A 16998-nucleotide genomic window follows, 5' to 3' on the forward strand; every position below is an offset into this window, starting at 1 on the left:
CTGAAATTACAGTCTCCCCCCCCCCCCTTCCCCCCCCCTCGCTCCCCTCCTTTTGTTCCTTGCCCATGTTAAAGTTTCCAATTGACTCGTCCATTGTTACAATTTGTCACTGCTGGAAGATCAATTTGTTTTCCCCTTCCCCTCACCACATTATATTCGGGTAACAGATGCCATTTCTTGCATCTGCATTATTCTGCTCCCCATTTTGTTGCTGCGCAGGCAGAGCCCTGGCTAGTGACTTGACAAAAACGTTGTCTCAAGCCCCGGAGCGGAGCGGCCCTCGCCCGGGCTGGCGGCTCCGCTGCCCGCGGGGACCCCGCGGCCGGGGCCGCCCGGGACGGGCCCCTCGGCTCCCCCCGCCGCGGGGACCAGCCCGCTTTCGCTTTGATTTCCCCCAGCGTGATGTTTACGCCACCGCAACTTTTCACTTCTGAAGTCTGGGAGTCCTTGATTCTCCGTCCTGCCATGCTAATTAACTTCTTAGCAGTCACATTCCTCTTCCTCTTTTTTTTTTTTTTTTTTTTTACATCAAGGACCAAAAAATATTATGCCTTTCTATAAGATAATTTGGAAATATCTGATCTTCAGCGAGTGATCTCGCACATTTTCATCCTGCGTGTTATAACCATAATAAATATAAGGAGCAAGTGCTGCTTAAAAAAAAAAAAAAAAAGGCTTTTACTATATTATAGTGTTTATTGTGATTGGAGTTTCTTACCTCCAACGAGTGGCAGGAAAAATATTAATGGTTTAAAAGAAAAAAACCAAACCCACCACCCTGTAGTCACATGTACACAAATAATAAGGGCACACATCCTTCAGGAGAATCCGGACTGCATGGAGATATGTTTATTAATGCTCAGTACGTAAAAGTTAGTGCTTTCCGAAGAGCGGAGATAGGGGCACTCGTTTGGGTGCTTTTCCCCTCACTCCCCCCGCCCTCCAGCTCCGGGCTACAGCACGATTTTTTTTTTTAATTTGAATTTTTTTTGCATTTTTTTGCCGCCCGCCCTCCCCCCGCCGGCGGCCCCCCCGCGCCCCCGCAGGCTGCTCCCCTCCCCTCCCGCTCCCATGCCAAAAAGGATCATTGTTAGTTTCCTACTTCCCCCACCCTCCTCCTCCTCCTCCTCCCCCTCCCGCGCCCCAGACCTGTTTATTTATGCAGACGTCACCGGGGAGCCCCCGCCCCCTCCTGCATCTCATTAAGTGCCTGGTGTGTTTCTCGCTCCCTGTCAATAATCCCGGATCCCAGACTTCTCCGTTCCTCCGGATTTCGATCCCCCTTTTTCTATCTGTCAATCAGCGCCGCCTTTGAACTGAAAAGCTCTCAGTCCAACTTCAACTCACTCAAACCCGAGCGGCACAGGCTCCCAATATCCGCGGCGGCTGCCCCCCCGTTACAGCTGACTTCTTGGGTTTGTTTGTTGCATTATTTTTTTTTTTTCCCCCTACGCCCCCCCCCTCCCCCCGTCTATATATTTTTTATTATTATTAATTTTTTCGTGAGTGCGTGCGCGGGTGTGAGTGCGTGTGCGCGCAGTGCACGCCGACCAGCTCCCTGGAAGAAAGAAAGAGAAAATCCCGAAGAAGGAAAGGAAGAAGCCTAAAGTCACTGGTGCAAAGGAGCAAAGAGGAGACATTTCCCTCCCCTCCTCCTCCCTCTTTTCCCCTCCCCAGGAGGAAAGAGAAGGGGAAAAAAAAGAAACTTTCACCTTGGACTCTTCTTTTTTTTGGTGCAAACTTTCCCCCCCCTCCCCTCTTCTTTTTTCCTTTTTTCCCCCCCATTCCCCTCTTTTTTTTTTTCTTCTTTTTTTTCCCCCCTTCCCCTTTTTGCAAAATTGCTGCTGGTGGGGTGAGCCAGGAGGAAAATGCCGCAGCTGAACGGCGGTGGAGGGGACGACCTGGGCGCCAACGATGAACTGATCTCTTTCAAAGACGAAGGGGAGCAGGAGGAGAAGATCTCCGAGAACTCCTCGGCGGAGAGGGATTTAGCTGATGTCAAGTCGTCTCTCGTCAATGAATCAGAAACGAATCAAAACAGCTCCTCAGACTCGGAGGTACGGGGGAAGCCCCCCGCGGGGCCGTTTCGGGGCGGCGGGCGGGCGGGGGCCGCGCTGCCTGGCCGGGGCCGCGGCCGGGGCCGGGGCCGGGGGCGCCGCGCCGGGTCCCGCTCCCGCCGGCGCCCAACTTTCCTCCGCGGCACCAACTTGTAACGATGCCTTCTTGTTTTGTTCTGTTTGTTTCTCCTTCCACCTCCTCCCCGCACCTTTCCCTTCTTCGCCTTTTATTCCTCCCCTCCTCCCTTCTCTCGCCCCCCCCCCCCAAAAAACCAACCCATCCCACCCCAACCACCCCACCACCCCCCTCCCCAACTGCCCCACGCCGACCCCCGGCTCGCTCCCAGGCGGAGCGGCGGCCCCCGCCTCGGTCCGAAACTTTCAGAGATAAATCCCGGGAAAGTTTAGAGGAAGGTGAGTACGGCGGGCCCGGCCGGCACCGCCGCCCGCCCGCCCCGCACCGCCGCCGCCCCTCCGCCGGGCGCCCGGCTCCTCTTTTTGGGACACTTTCTAAAAAAAGTTTTCCTTCCCCCCCACCCCTCCCCTTCTCTTCCCCCTGTTGCCCCCTTCCTTCCCCGCTCCCGCTCATGTCTCCCCCGCCATGTTAGCTGCGAAGAGGCAAGATGGAGGGTTGTTTAAGGGCCCACCATACCCGGGTTATCCCTTTATAATGATCCCCGACCTCAGCAGCCCGTATCTGCCCAATGGATCGCTCTCTCCGACGGCGAGAACGGTAAGTGCCTTTTTTGCCCCCCCTCCTTTCCTCTCCCCCTCCCCCAGCTCCCGCCGCCGCCGCGCTCCCCGTTGCCCCGCTCCGGCCCGGCCCGCCGCCCCCTCCCCCGCGCCGCAAACTTTCCAAACTCCGCGGGCCGCGGCGGGAGGGGGTTTGTTTACACTTCGCCATATTTTTTTTTTTTTTTTTTTTTTTTTCCTCGCTCTCTTCCCTTACTACTTTTTTTTTTTTTTTTTTTTTTTTTTTTTTACTTTCAGTTTTGTGGGCAGTTTTCTGGAGCCCTCGTAACCTCCCCTGCGGGGGGGGGGGGGTGGGGTGGGGAGAAAAAAAAAAAAGCACAAATCCAAACACCTAATCCGGCCTCAAATCAAATGGAAAATAATTAAAAAAAAACCCCAAACAACAAACAACCAAGGAGTTGTTCCCCCCCTCCCCCTTTCACTGCCCTCTCCCCTTCGGTGGGGGGGGTGTGTGTATTTTCTCGCGGCCGAGTCTGGGATCCGCTCCCTCCAAACTCCTCGTTTTCCATGGTGATCCGTCGCCTCTCGCCCTCCTCCGTGGCGGCTGGGCCGGCTCCGGCTCCCCCTCCCCTTTCCTCCCCCTTAACCCTCTCCTGCCCTCGCCCGCCCCGCCCTGCGGGAGCGGCGATGTCACTGTGCCCCGCGCGGGGCAACCTCCCCTCCCGGCCGTGGGCGCCGCGAGTTGTGCCCGGTCTCAGCGCTGGCGGCCCCGCGGCCAGTCCGCGCCCAGCTCCCGCCTGCCCGGGAGCGCGGCCGGGCCCGGCGGCGCTCGGGGGCTGGGACGCGGCACCCCTGCCCGGGGCGGCGACCCCCCCGTCCCCCCGGGGCCGCGCCGCGGGAAGCGGCCCCGGAGCGGCTCGGTCTTGGTGTGTGCCTTGCGGTGCCGGGGGGGAAGGACCCGAGGGGCCGAGCAAAGCCGAGGGCTGAGTCCGGCAGCAGAAATCGCCTCCCTCAGCTCGAACAACAGCAAAAAATAACCAGACAAGTCGAGCAAAATTCCTCCTGGAAGTATGCTGGCAGAAAAACAATTTGCTGAAAGCGTCCGGTTTTTTGTTGTTGGGTTTTTTTGCTGGTGGTTGGTTTTTTGTTTTTTTTTTCTTAACCCCGGGTTCAGCGCCAGGGGTGTGCTTGTCTGCACGCCTGTGCCTGGAGGTAGGGCAAGTTTTAGCCCAGATCCCGGGATCCCAGGAAACTTTGGGGTCTACCGGTTGGTTTGTAGTCCCAGCTGGTTTTCCACTCGTAGTGTCACCCACGGTGTGCTCTGCTCTGACATCAGGTTTCTCAAGTGTCACCTTTTCTTTTTTTTTTTTAAGAGTTTTTAATCATTTTTAGCTAAAACAACAAAATCCACTGGGACTACAAAATACTGTGTATTCCTACCGATGGGTTTAGCGTTGCTGTTTTGTTTTTTCTGAGTGTTTCTACGTCTGAAGCGTCCCCACCGTTACCATGTGTGTTTATACACTTTTTTTTTTTTTTCCTTGTGGTAACACGAGATAGCGATTTACAATAATAGATCTACTGTTTGGTAGATGTTGAAGCCGTACTAATGACTGAGGGCTTGGACAACTTCAGTGTATCAGATCTACAAGTGTTTTAAAGCATTAAAATATTAAACATCGGGTCAGTCTTGTTTTCACTTAGTAAAGCGTCAGTAGACACAGATTAGTAAATGCAGAGTGACAGGGGGATACTAAGGAAGGTTTTCTGACGTTGCATATATTTAGGGCTGTGGTAGGGTTTTATTTTGGTAGCTTGTAAGACTCTTCTTGCAAGGAGGTGATTTCTGGGACAGTAGCATAGGGGTAACTGCAGTTTGCAATTGTAATGATTGGGAGGAGAATTCAGGGGCTGAATGCATTATATTTTTCCTTTTGAATATGGTCACCCACATGTATATGGATGATGGTGATAGATTCCAAATTCTGTAAGCACCGGGATCCAGATGGCAAAACAATCTTTGTTACAAATCACTTTGTTACAAATTGTGAAGCTTTGTATTCCTTTTTTTTTTTTTTTTTCCCTCCTTCTTTTTTACCTTAAATGCATTCCACTGTTCCAAGTATAGGCTAATGGGAAGCACACCTCCACAGCTTTTTTCTTTAAGCATTTTTCTTACAACAGCTACGGTTCTGTATTTTTCCTCATTACCTTTATTACAGATCCTTTTTCCCTTAGCATGTGAAAAAGATAGGATCCTTCAGCAGTTAGCCTTCCTGGAAGTATTCTTCCTCCCCTTGCTCCCCCACAGTTAAAAAAGGCCTCCATAGGAATGCTGGGTTTGTGTGAATTAAAGGTACTGTACAAAAGATTACAGGTTGTTTTATTGTTGGTATAGCAGGTGGCCTGCTTGTGTTATCAGATGGATTCTGAAAGGGTATTTCCACACTCAATAGGCAGTTTTCTTATTTCCACATGCAGGCTTCAGCAACCTTCTCCTATCTTCTTAACCTTATTCTTTCACATTCCGTATGCTTGTTTGTTTGCCTGCCACTTAATTATAGCCAAGAAAAATTAAAGTTGTTTATTTAGGCCTGAGAGCAGAATATTATAAAGATTCAGCGGGATAGCTGTTGTCTGTCACACACTGTTTTTAGGTGGATTCTAGTTCTCTGCTGTACCAGCTTTCAGTTCCAGACGAACTAGATCTTTCTCTCTCCTGTTTGTTTTTTTTCTTTTTTTTTTAAATACAGGTTGAAAAGGTATAGATGATTCTGCATAATTATGAATTTTATTTTTATTTATGTAGTTTTTCCTGAAGCGTGTTTGTTGAGTTTTAGAGCATGCAAGGTAAAGAGGTGATGCAGATACATAGCAAAATTGCTTTTCCTTTCCTTTTGCTGCTGTTGTAGAATCTTAAAGGTCTGTGGGTGTGGTTTTTTTGTTTGTTTGTTTTCCCCTGGATTCTTTTTTCTTTTTGTTTTATTTGGGGGTGTAGCGGGATTATTGTGTTTTGTAAATGTACCTGTAATTGTCTGTTCAAGAGCAAACTCGTGGGCAGAAATTTTTGCTTTACTGCTTCAGGAATGTGAAAAATTATGAAGTAGCATAAAATCTGCTTATGATGAATAATATATTATCTCAAGAACAATGCTTTAAATACTGCAAACCCTTTATGAAGCTTGATAGGAATAATTTTATTTTTAAAAGTCAAAAGATTTTTTGCATGTTAATCTTGCTTTTGATAGAATATTGTGGATTGCTTTTAAGAATAGATGTGTATTAAGCAGAGGTCTAGTCAAATAGTAATGAAGTAATGCATCTGGGAGTGCCAGTTCATACCTATGCTTGCAGAGGGACTGGGGTAGCTAGCTGCCTGTTAGGGATAATAAAGGAGAATGTTTTCCTTTCTGACTTCGAAAATGATGAAGTGGGTATTTCATTTTTACCCTAAATTTAGAGCTTGGTTAATACTTTTTGTGAGCAAATAGATGCGTTGTGATTTGAGAAAACCCTGCGGGCAGACACTCTTGTTTTACTAGTGCTGTTGCATCTTCCTTTCCTCTAAATTGTTGCTTGCTGAGTGAGACTGTAGGAGCAAGCTTGCATTTGGTCCTGAAGTTTGGGAGTTGGGAATAGTCGTGGTGGAGAGCAGCCCCCTTGCCTAGATTTTACGTTCAGGAAGAAACTTTTTTCTTTAATTGACTTGAAAAATTGATGTTTTCCTTTATCTGCTGAATCAAACAACATAATCCTTCCTAATACAAAAGCTATAGACCCTGGGGTGTGAAGGGTTAATGGTGGTCCTTTTTTTTTTCCTCCCTCCAATTGTTTTGACAACACTTTTCAAAGTGTGACATTCCAAGCCCTTGCAATACAATGTAATATTACTGTAATTACACAGGTCATTACATTTTAAATAGAGAACAATAAAATGCTTATCGCACTGAAAAAGAACAGGTGTTCTTGCCCTTCTTTGGTATTTATGCTAATTGTTTTTCATCTCCTTCAGAAATATTTATGGCTGGTGTGTTAGGGTTTCAGTCTCGATGTGACAATATTAATTCTTTACTAATCTTTATGGTTGAGGTTTAGTGTCTGCAGTATGGATTATAGTATTAACGTCCACCAACTAGTTTAATAATGTAGATACAACTTAATATGTCAGCACTTTGGTACTTTATGATACATAGCTATTCAATGGCAAGTGAATTATTTACTTTTTTTTTTTTTTAAATTGAATGGACATGCTTTTAATAAAGTTTCTGGACTTGTGTAAAAACAAGCTATTAAATAAGAACTGATGGTCCTGTGGCGTAAATCAAATGGAACCTCCATAAAGAAACTTTCCTCATGCTTAATTAGGTAGATTGCTGAATCACTCTGCATAGTATTAGCATAGCTGGTATACAATGGCAAACAGACCTTGTTTGTTTGTTAACTTATTTTCGGTGATTTATTTTTAATTCTCCTTTTTTTTTTTTTTTTTTTTTTTTTTTTTCCTGATAAGATTTCATTCTGGAGCAAATGCTGCATTGCTTAGTCAATCAGCTTCTCTTTAGGGGGCTATGAAAATTAGTTAGAGAAAAGTTTCATGTTTCTGGGACCTTGCAAAACAATATAATGCTGTACTGTTACTTGAGTGTACAGGATAATTGCAGGACTGCACTTCATTAAAAATAATATTTGCTTTGGAAATCGAACAATTTTAATAGGTGCACCAGTGGCTGATCTGTACTGAAAAAAAAAATACAGTAGATGCCTTTCCAGGTTTTTTGAATGCATTCATACATGGACTGATGATGTTGAGTGGTGTGGGTTTTTTCCCCTCCTTCCTCTGCGTTTTTTGTTCAAGCAAATATCTGCTGATTTGTCAGCTGAAGATGGAGGGGGGGGGGGGGAAGGAGTATGTTGCAGCTTTCATTGGAGCTTGTAAACCAGAATGTAGGTAGAAATGTTTTAAATTTTTCAAGACTTTCATGACTGGGCCCCAAAATCAGATAAAAAATGTGGTGTAGAGAAAAAGGACAGCTGCAGATTTTTTGTGTGGACGTGTGTTTCTGTACCATGACTAAAAACTCTGAGGACCTTTTCCCAGCTGTCTGGGAGTTATGTGGAAGTTGGATTATTGGCAGTTAAGCATGAGACAACCTGGATTTAGCAAATGCTCTCCTACACAGGAAGCAGATGACATTATCCTGGGGGAAGGGAGGAGATCCTTCTCCAGGCACAGCCCGGGGGGAGACTCCTGCTCCCCCCAGCCTCAGAGCAGCCAAAAATGAGGGCTGGCGATAGGCACATACAAATATAAAAGCGGTTGGATTGTCTTTTTTTCTTTTTTTTTTCTTCCAGGGTTTTTTTGTGAAATAAGACACTTTGCTCCCACACTGGGGCTGTTGTGAGAAGTTTTGCTTTGGGGGGGTTTGTGAGGTTTGGGGGGAAGTTTAAAGCTCTGTTCCCTGGGCGTCTCCTCAGTACTGTGTCCTGGCAAATATGTAAGTAAGCCTTAAAACTTTGACTTCTAATTGGGCACATTTGTGAAGGAAATGGTTAATTTTACAACCAAAGGCAAACTTGCACCTCGACAGGTCTGCTGAAAGAAATGTGCCACAGTCGTTTGCTGGCAAGCACCGCAGGGTCATAAATCCACGGGGTTTATTTACAGCCTATAACACTTATGAATGTTAAGATATTTGACGCCACGCTGGCCTTATAATATCCAAGGTCCACAGACACTGGCAGTGGGTCAAATTTCTTTCACTAATTATAAGCAATGAGAGATGGAGTGTGGTGCTGGGGGTGTGGGGGGGAGATATGAAAATCTTCTCTCTCCCCACCCAAAAGCGAAGAATATTTCTGCTCCTCCTCCCAACTGCTGGTTTATGTTTGTGCTTTTTTTATGTAGGCTCCGAAGTTTATAATTAACGCTTGCAGTGCTGTAAAGGCTGGGCTGTGGGTGACGCAGCCAGGCTGAAGGAGGGAAGAAGTTGAGAGCAGCTCGTGTCCTTTACAGAGGTCTCAGCAGTATTGTGCAGTATTTCCTAGATACCGCCACAAGCAAACATTTAAAGACAGATGACACCTGGAAACGTCCTTTCATTTTCTCACGTACCACTGAGCCAGGGGAGGAAAAAAAAGAAAATTGCATTAGGTTTTATGCAAAAGGTGGATGCTTGGAAATACATATATTAGACTGTTTTGTGCGTATAAAACAGGGCCTTTTAAAAAGCAGCAGAAGCCCATGTTAAGGGAAAACATGCTGAATGAGTTGAGGTGTTGAGGTTAGAGGCGGCTTTTAGGGGAGAAGCCCTGCATCCTGCTGGAAGGGACAGTCTGGGATGGGCGTCTAGGTCAGCGCGGAGGGGCGAGGGGAGCAGGGGGGATGTGCTGATGATGGTGTTTTGGGAGGGGGTAACTGGGGGAAGGCACGACGGGAAGGGAGGCTGCTGGAGAGTAATTGGAGGACAAAGGAGGGATGTTAGAGCATGAGGAGAAATCATAGAAACTTGGGGGGTGGAAAAAAAGGCCAGTATTTGAACGGATGGTTGGAGGGGAAGCTTGGGATCTGGGGATTGACTCTTAAGTGTCAGCAAAGTCTGGGGCCTGAGGAGGTACACTGCTTCACTCAGCAAAGCTCGTTATTCTCAGCTCACTCCACATTAAACACACTTTCCTAGAGTGGACAGTCAGATTTGAAGTACTGCTGTCTTGTCTGTGCTGGGGGTGTGTGTGTGTTTTAACAAGATAATGCGATTACTCAAATATGCCTAGGTATTACTTTTAGCTTTAATTTCTCCAGCAGTTGATTTTGGGTTCCCTGTAGGTTACTGTTATGCTTGGAGGCTAATTTAAGAAAAAGGCAGGGTTATGTGTGTGGTGGAAAGCTGTGCTCCTTCGCCCATATGTTTTTCTTCTACGAGCCATGTAAAACCCGACTTAAAAAAAAAAAAAAAATGAGGGGGCTGTCAATTTGGCCCTTCCACAAATAGCGGTACAGTTTTGTTGAAGGTTTTATGCATTTCCCTAATCAATGGAACGCCATGACTTATTAGCCCCCGGGGACAAATCCGAATCCCCCAGCACTTCGCTGCAAAGCTGGTGTGGTATTGTACCTTTTTAACAGGTTATCAACAAGGATGTTCCTCCAGTTCCCAAGAGCTTCCCACCCCCTCCAGCATCTCCCCCCTCTGATTCTTTCTGGCAAAATCTGTTCAGTCTCGCGCCTTTGTTTTAGGTTGGCTAAACCCTCGACCCTTATTCTTTGTGGGGTCACGCTCAGGCAACCGGGCAGTGCTGAATGAGTTAAGTCGCTGGCTGAAGTTTGGCTTCATGCAACTAAATTTGAGGCCTGGTAGGCATTAGCAGGGCACAGCACATTTACAGAGCTTAATTAGTACGCGCTGTAATTGTTCATGGTCTGCCAGAAGGAGTAATGTTCAGGAAAAGTGGAGTCGTTCTTCTGCAGTCTTCAGTTTTAAAACGATAAATCACTTGCATATTTGTGCAGTGATTCAAATGGAGCTGAGACCTCTCCATCTCAACATGTGGTAAATTGTAAAGTCAATGAATTGCAGATGTAGGGTACAGCAGATTCTCTAAGAAAATGCGGAATGAATGGGGAAGGGTGATGCTATAAATACGTACTGAGAAGATAACTGGGTTTCTGCTTGCTGTGCCAATTATGATGTACTAAAGATATTAACAATTTTGTTTTAATGTATTTATTTTATATTTCTTTAAACTAAATATAGGAGTACTATGTTACTTCACTTGGTGAGGTTTTTAATAATGCTCCAGAACAATGGATTGCATATGGAAATTCGTGTGATAGCCATATTAATACAAATTAATTCATCATGGGTAATGTTGTAGCTGTTACTAGAGGAGTTTATAATGATGGGACACTTTAAAGTGTGGCTACAGCAACTTATAAGCAATATTGTGGTAGAGGATGCCTTTATATTCTAGTTGGGGGAAATACTGGGAATATTATGTATCTCACTATGGCATTTTGTATCTGCCTGTTATTCCTTCCAACTTCAGAGAGGCTTCTCGGTTGCATTAATCCGACAGCCTAGAGCCTATTTAAAAAAGAGCAAAACACAAACAAAACTACGTTATACAGATTGACATCGTAAATGCGGCGCATTGGTTTTTTCTGAATGTGGAGAATGTGTGTCACTCTTACTGCTGTGAAATCTTGTCTTCCTTGGGCTTGGTCCAAGATCCATTGAAGTCAGTGGAAAAAAGGCTTCTATTAATAACAGAGGGCTTTGGATTGGGCCCTGTGTGTCTTGAACCAATGGCCAACTTCTTCAAAAGTGGATAAAGGTATTGAAAAAGCCAAGCTCGACTAAATGTCATATTGATATATTGCTTCTTCTGTGGCGTCCATTCGCTCTTGGAAAAAAAAAAAAAGTTATGCTTCCAACACTACTTAAAGGAGCTCCTGCTTCTGCAGGATCTGGCTTTCCCACAGAAACGCAGAGAATCCTGGCAGGATCAGGATTTGGTCCAAGGCTGTGTTGCATGTCAATACTGCTTTTCTAATACGAGTAGGTGGATTTGTATGGAAGTTGTAAAAGTTAATGATTATTCTCTGACTCATGCTGCTGGTTTCAGCAAAGAAGAAATGATGACAGGAAAGTCATAGAAATTATAGGAGACAAGCAGGCTTTGGTGAGCGGAGAATGCATTTGCATTGTGTGAAATGCTTTTGCTGCTTGCTGAAGAAGGTGCAAGGAGGGAGAAGATGGGAGGGCAGATTCTTTTTGGGGTCCAATGTTTTGGGTACGAAACTTCCTGCAGGTATTTGTCCAGGAAGTGAGGCTGAATTCAGGAGGGACTTTCTGCAGCATTAAATGTCCCATAACCACTATGTTAGTCCTACTGATACAGTTAGTCCTGCCTAACTGTTTTCTCCTCTTGCAGAACAGGTTTTAATGCTCTAGGCTCCACAGGAAGTACAATTGCACACCTGATGGCTACCAAGTATATATATATAGTTGTACTCGACCAGTATCTATCTCACAGTTTTGTAAGGCTCTCCAGACTATCTGTGGTGTGAAAGATGCTGTATGCAACAAAATCAGTCTTTGCTTTTTAATACACTAGTGATGGTGGTGCAGCTGAAACACCAAAAAAATCCAAAGGAGGATGTGGGAAGTAATAGTTAGAAAATGCCAAGCTGAAAATACCGCAAAGGGACTTCCTGGGGAATATGAGAGATTCTTGGATGTTAATACAATAGAAACAAATAGTCCTATTTTAAGAAAGGGAAAAATAGAGCAAGAAAAGGTGGGGGCATACCTCTCTGAGCACATCCAAACTCCCACTGGAGTCAACGACTCCTTAAATAATGATCTGTAAAAGTTTGAGGCTACAGTCTTTTCTATTCTAGAGACAAGCCAGTACTACATTGATTTAGGTTTTAAACTGATGCAAATATTTAATAAAGGTTTTCTTGGAACTGCTTTAAACCCTAGCCTGAATAATTTTAACTTGGTTAAACCAGTGAACTGGTTTGGGAGCATACACAGTAAGAGGTTTGCATTGGTTTAATTAGATTTAAGAGATTGATAAAACCAGGGCCACTACTCTGACATAGGCAAGGTCTGGAAGATGGCATATAGATGCTGCATTGATCTATGCCCGGGCTGAACAGACTGCCGTTGAAATTACGCTATTATAAATGCTTGCCAGTATTAAAGAATCCAGGGGAAGGTATGACCTTCAGTGAACACATCAGAAGAATAAGATGGCAATCAGCATGTTTCTATCTTTGTTTTCTCTGGGACATTGGAAAGAAGGCTTTCTCCCTTTGAAAGGAGTTAACAGATTATAGTTGCCTGTCTGGAAGTCAAGTTTTTGAGATTTGTATTGTTATTAACCAAATGTATCATTTTACTTCCATCCCTGTTACATTCCCCAGTGGACTTTTTCTTAATTCTCAACTACACCATGAAATGTAGCTTAAAATGTGTCTGTGTCAATTATTATTAAAAAAAAAAAAAAAAAAAAAGTACTTTACAGGTGCTAGCCACAAACATAACTACTGTACCGGTCACAAAACAGCTGCGTAAAGAATATCTACAGAGCTTATTTTATCTGGATAGCAGCTAAATATCTTTACAATCCCCAGGGTTATTAAAGGCCAAATGCCTGATATATGTAGTTAGTTTATTTTCCATTGAAATCTGTTGCTCAACTACAGTACTTAAAAGTACTTTGGTTTTAATTTCATAAATATGAAATTAAATTTAATAAATATGAAATTAAAAAGTGAAAGCTAGAACCTGGGTGTAGCTGGGTGGTTGTAAATGGGAGCTGGCACGTCGCTGTGCTGCTGGTTGTGCCTGAACGTGGGTATCGGACTGGTTACATGGGCACATCTGTGTACATGCATGCGATGTATATTATTTGTGAGCGTATACTTGGTTATCAGGTGTCTATTCAATTTTAATTGACAATATGAGATTCCTGTGGTTACTCTGTGCACAGATTGCCTTGGGGCTCTACAGGGTTTGTGGGAAGAAAAGCCTTGACAAGTTTCCATTAAGCCCTGAATCAGGCAATTGGAAAAGAGGAGAATGAAAGGAGCTGAAAAGAGGGACAACTTGTTAGTGTTGCATTCTGCGCTTGCAACGAGAAACCTCTTTTAGACAAGAGTGGTTCTCAGGCCAAGAATTTCAAACTCGCGGAGAAACCTGTCCGGAACACAAAAGTTGTTTGAACGGGGTGCAGAATTGTCACAGTAATTAGAGCAATCTCCGTTTACTGAGTGGCAGCCTTTATAAAGGACAGGGGATAAAGGGTTCAAATTCATCTTTCTCTCTCTGATTCACTTCTGATGAACTGCCTCTGTGTATGTATGTGTATATGAAGGAGTGCGTGTGTGTGGCCACATTTTCAGCTACTCATCATTTGATTGTCCTTGTTTTAAAAGGAGGACTTAGGTTTCTTCTTCCTGCCTTGAATGACATTTTCAGGCATTTTGCTTTTATTTACTTTTTATTGGTGCTCCAATTCGATATGAAGAAATAAGAGGATGCTTTGGGGAATGTGCTTGTGCTCTGCTGGAGGGGGAACCCCAAATATTTCTCAGTCAGTTTCTCCTCTTATTTGATCCTGCATCTTTGACTCCTAGAAGCAGTCCCATTATGTTTAATAGGATTACTTGTGGAAGCAAGAAAAGTGAATGAATAAGGCTTGGACCCTTAAAGTTTATCCTCTTGCCACACAAGTCTGTCCAGAACTACTGAATCAGCTGGACTTTTGCCATTACTCTTATTAGGAGAAGGATCAGGCCCATGGATTACATGAGACTGAGTCTTGTGAACCAGCCAAATAAAACTGTAAAATCAGAGTTGTTGCTGTGTGTGATACAGGAGTGTCTGGAGGCTTGATCTGGGCTCCATTTGGTCAGATGCTACACAGAGAAAAATGGGAGTGAATGAGCGAATGAGCAGTGTGGGTGTTCTGGCCAAAGGAAGAAAATGTGACTGCTAAATCTCCTGTGCACCTTTACTTTTAAAGAAAAGAAAATATTAAGGTCCTTTGTTTTCTTCAGTAATCATCCTGGGTGCAGTCATTTTGATGTCCATTTACTTAGCTGTTCAGGCTTTGTGATTGCCTTTTATTTGTTCTCCCTGAAATAATGTAGGATCTCTTCTTTGTAAAGGCTTGGAGGTAGCAACCTTGGTTAATTTACTTAATCATTTAGTCAGTGTTAACGTTTCTGCCCTTCGTTCAGCACCACATCTGAATGCAGAGAGAGAGAGAGAGAGAGAGGGAGGAGCCCTTTAAGCTGATGTCTTGCTCTGCCTTGTCTTTCTTTGTATCAACGGTGCCTTCAAAGCCTGTGGCATGGGCATGGCTGGTTAGGTGTTGTGTTGGGACCCTGTGAGTGTGGTAAGTGTAATTCATCCTCCCTTCTGTCCTGGAGACCTGGGATCAGCCAGTATCTGCACTGGGTTCCTAAGATACAGACCAGAGGAAAAAGGAAGGTCTTGCTGCTGATTACAGAGACACTGTTAAAGCTTATAAATACTCATGACTGTGAAAGTTGTAAATCAGAGGTCATGTGTAGGTTTTTTGTATGCAGATTTTTTTCTCCACCTCCACCCCCCTCAGTTATTTTCCACTGGATGATGATGAAGAATTTGGCTAGATCTTTTTATATTTTTGCAAAAAGCAAATTTATTTTTCTCGCAGGGTCAGCTGCTAGCATGAAAAGTCTGTGGAAAAATTGCTTGTCTTGGAGTTTGCATTGCAAAAATGCCTGTTGATGTTCAGCAAAGCACACTTCTGTATGAGTTTTTTTGCAGCACACGTTCCCCAAGTTCACTCACCTTGTCTGTGAGCATGGTGTGTGAATATGAGAGGGTGTTTTGAACACATAGAAGTTGTCTTGGAGGCACAAGGAGGAGTTAGGAGATGACAGTTTCCTGGCAGTACTGCTGAATTGCTTATGCAGTGTTGGAACACAGAGTTGGGTCTGTGTGTTGGACAATGTCATGGTCAGGTTGAACAATGTCTTCATTTTTAAATGATGCTATTTTGTCTCAACCATTGATGGTTTAGAGACCAGTTGTGATGTCTGCCATCCTGAAAGAGTACCCAGTATGGTACTAATTGTACCAGGACTAATTGTTGATGAGAATGTACTTGTTGCGAATTATGGACTTCTGTTGAACGTGGCTTTCTCTGTCATATCCCTTGTGCATTATTTTCTCAGCTGGCAATTAATTTCTCAGTTTGGTAATTTGTCAGTAACTGACATCTCTTCAGTAATGAGTGTTCTGTAGTAATTCTCCATCACTAAGAAGTAATTGCTGGCTCTATAAAGTCACTGATCTTTTTCATTTCCCAGCCAGGTAACCTTGACTGTTAGACTGTTATGACCAAGTTATCCATCGCAGCAAAGCCGGAATACGTCTACAGTTGATGTCCCAGCCATGTCTTGATAAATGGAGAAAGAGGGCTGGAGGAAGCTGGTTTTAGGTCATGGTCACAGGCAGGAGCTCATGACAGCAGCAGAAGGCTTTTATTTGGTTTTACAGCTATGTAAAATCTAGCTCAGCTTAGAAAAGCAGCTGATGAGTTTAGTTGAGGTGGCGACACAGAGCAGCTAACGTCCTCATTGCGTGGCATTTCCTCAAGCCTACTGTTCTGCCTGGCCCCGTCTTGCTTTTCTGCCTCCTGTTGGGGTTGTTTCTTAATGCGGTGGTAGGTGGTTTGGAGGTGCTTCCCTTCCCAGGAGCTGGTGGTGCAAATGCAGCCCAAAGCCTGTACATGCGCTGGGCTCGCCTCCATGTCAACCCTCCGAAGAACTGTCCTCAACCCAGCTGGGTCCATGCATTTGGGCTTGTAGGATTGTGGCCTAAATTTATGATCCCAAGGGGGAGCTTACAAAGTTTATTTTGGAAACAAAATACTCAGTGAAGCAGGAAGGAGGCTAAAGAGAGTACTGGAAAGATGGTGCAAATGAGAAGCACAAGTTTTTCATTTACACTCTCTGCTATTGCTCGGGTTTGTGGATCTTGGTAGGCATTTTTTTGAAATCTCGTGAGTTGCCTATCAGCATCTGCACATGCCTAAATACCTTTTAAATTTGTTTTTGTTTTTCCTGCTCCTTGAACATGTTAGCTAATGCCACAAAGAGTGAGCTTAATTCTCACTCTTTTTTTTCCGCCCCCCTCCCACTGTTGGAATTGTTTGTTAAATTCCAATTACGAGGCTTGTTCAACACCTGTACAAACCCACAGTCATTGTTAAGGGAATAATTTGAGGACAATGGGGTTAACGCAGGTGTACACAAGTGCAGAATTTGGATTGCAAAGTCTCTTTATTACTCTGTGTGCATAAGAAAGAGAAAGAAAGAATACAGCTTCATTTTCAGATCCCAGCTATAATTTGTAGGACAAGCATTTAGAAGAAGGGTAAGTGGGGAGGGGAAGAAATGTCAGAACATGTTCAGACATGGCACTGAACACGTATGAAATGGAAAGTTAAAAGGAAATAAACACTACACTCCTCTTTCCTCCCTACCTCACCCTCATACCACTTCCATGGAGTCACTTTTCAAGGTAGAGCTGCACAAAGCTGGTTGGTAATGATCTTGCACACTGATTGCCTTCCGAGTGATCACAGCTAAACCTGAATGTTTGCATGGAACTGAGGTGCTGGGACACTGTGCTGGTTTGTGGTGCCAGCAGTTACCAGCCCCAGTTGCACCCTGATACAACCA

General features: G+C 44.5%; 1 protein-coding gene across 22 annotated transcripts in view; it reads left to right on the forward strand.

Moving 5' to 3' along the window:
* Window positions 1–283: 283 nt before the first annotated feature.
* TCF7L2 (transcription factor 7 like 2) overlaps window positions 284–16998 on the forward strand; it is a 182049-nt gene continuing 165334 nt past the window's right edge. For 21 of the 22 annotated variants that reach the window (XR_012633731.1, XR_012633732.1, XM_074907752.1 and 18 more), the window contains exons 1-3: window positions 284–2057; window positions 2405–2471; window positions 2666–2790. Coding sequence is in view for 20 of the 22 variants with exons in the window: in XM_074907752.1 (XP_074763853.1) it covers window positions 1869–2057; window positions 2405–2471; window positions 2666–2790 (381 nt within the window). In the remaining 2 variants the exon portion in view is untranslated. The remainder of the gene's footprint in view (window positions 2058–2404; window positions 2472–2665; window positions 2791–16998) is intronic. The other variant, XM_074907761.1, reaches the window with a different exon arrangement.

Source organism: Athene noctua, chromosome 5 (assembly GCF_965140245.1).
Source record: "Athene noctua chromosome 5, bAthNoc1.hap1.1, whole genome shotgun sequence".
Classification (NCBI taxonomy): Eukaryota; Metazoa; Chordata; class Aves; order Strigiformes; family Strigidae; genus Athene; species Athene noctua.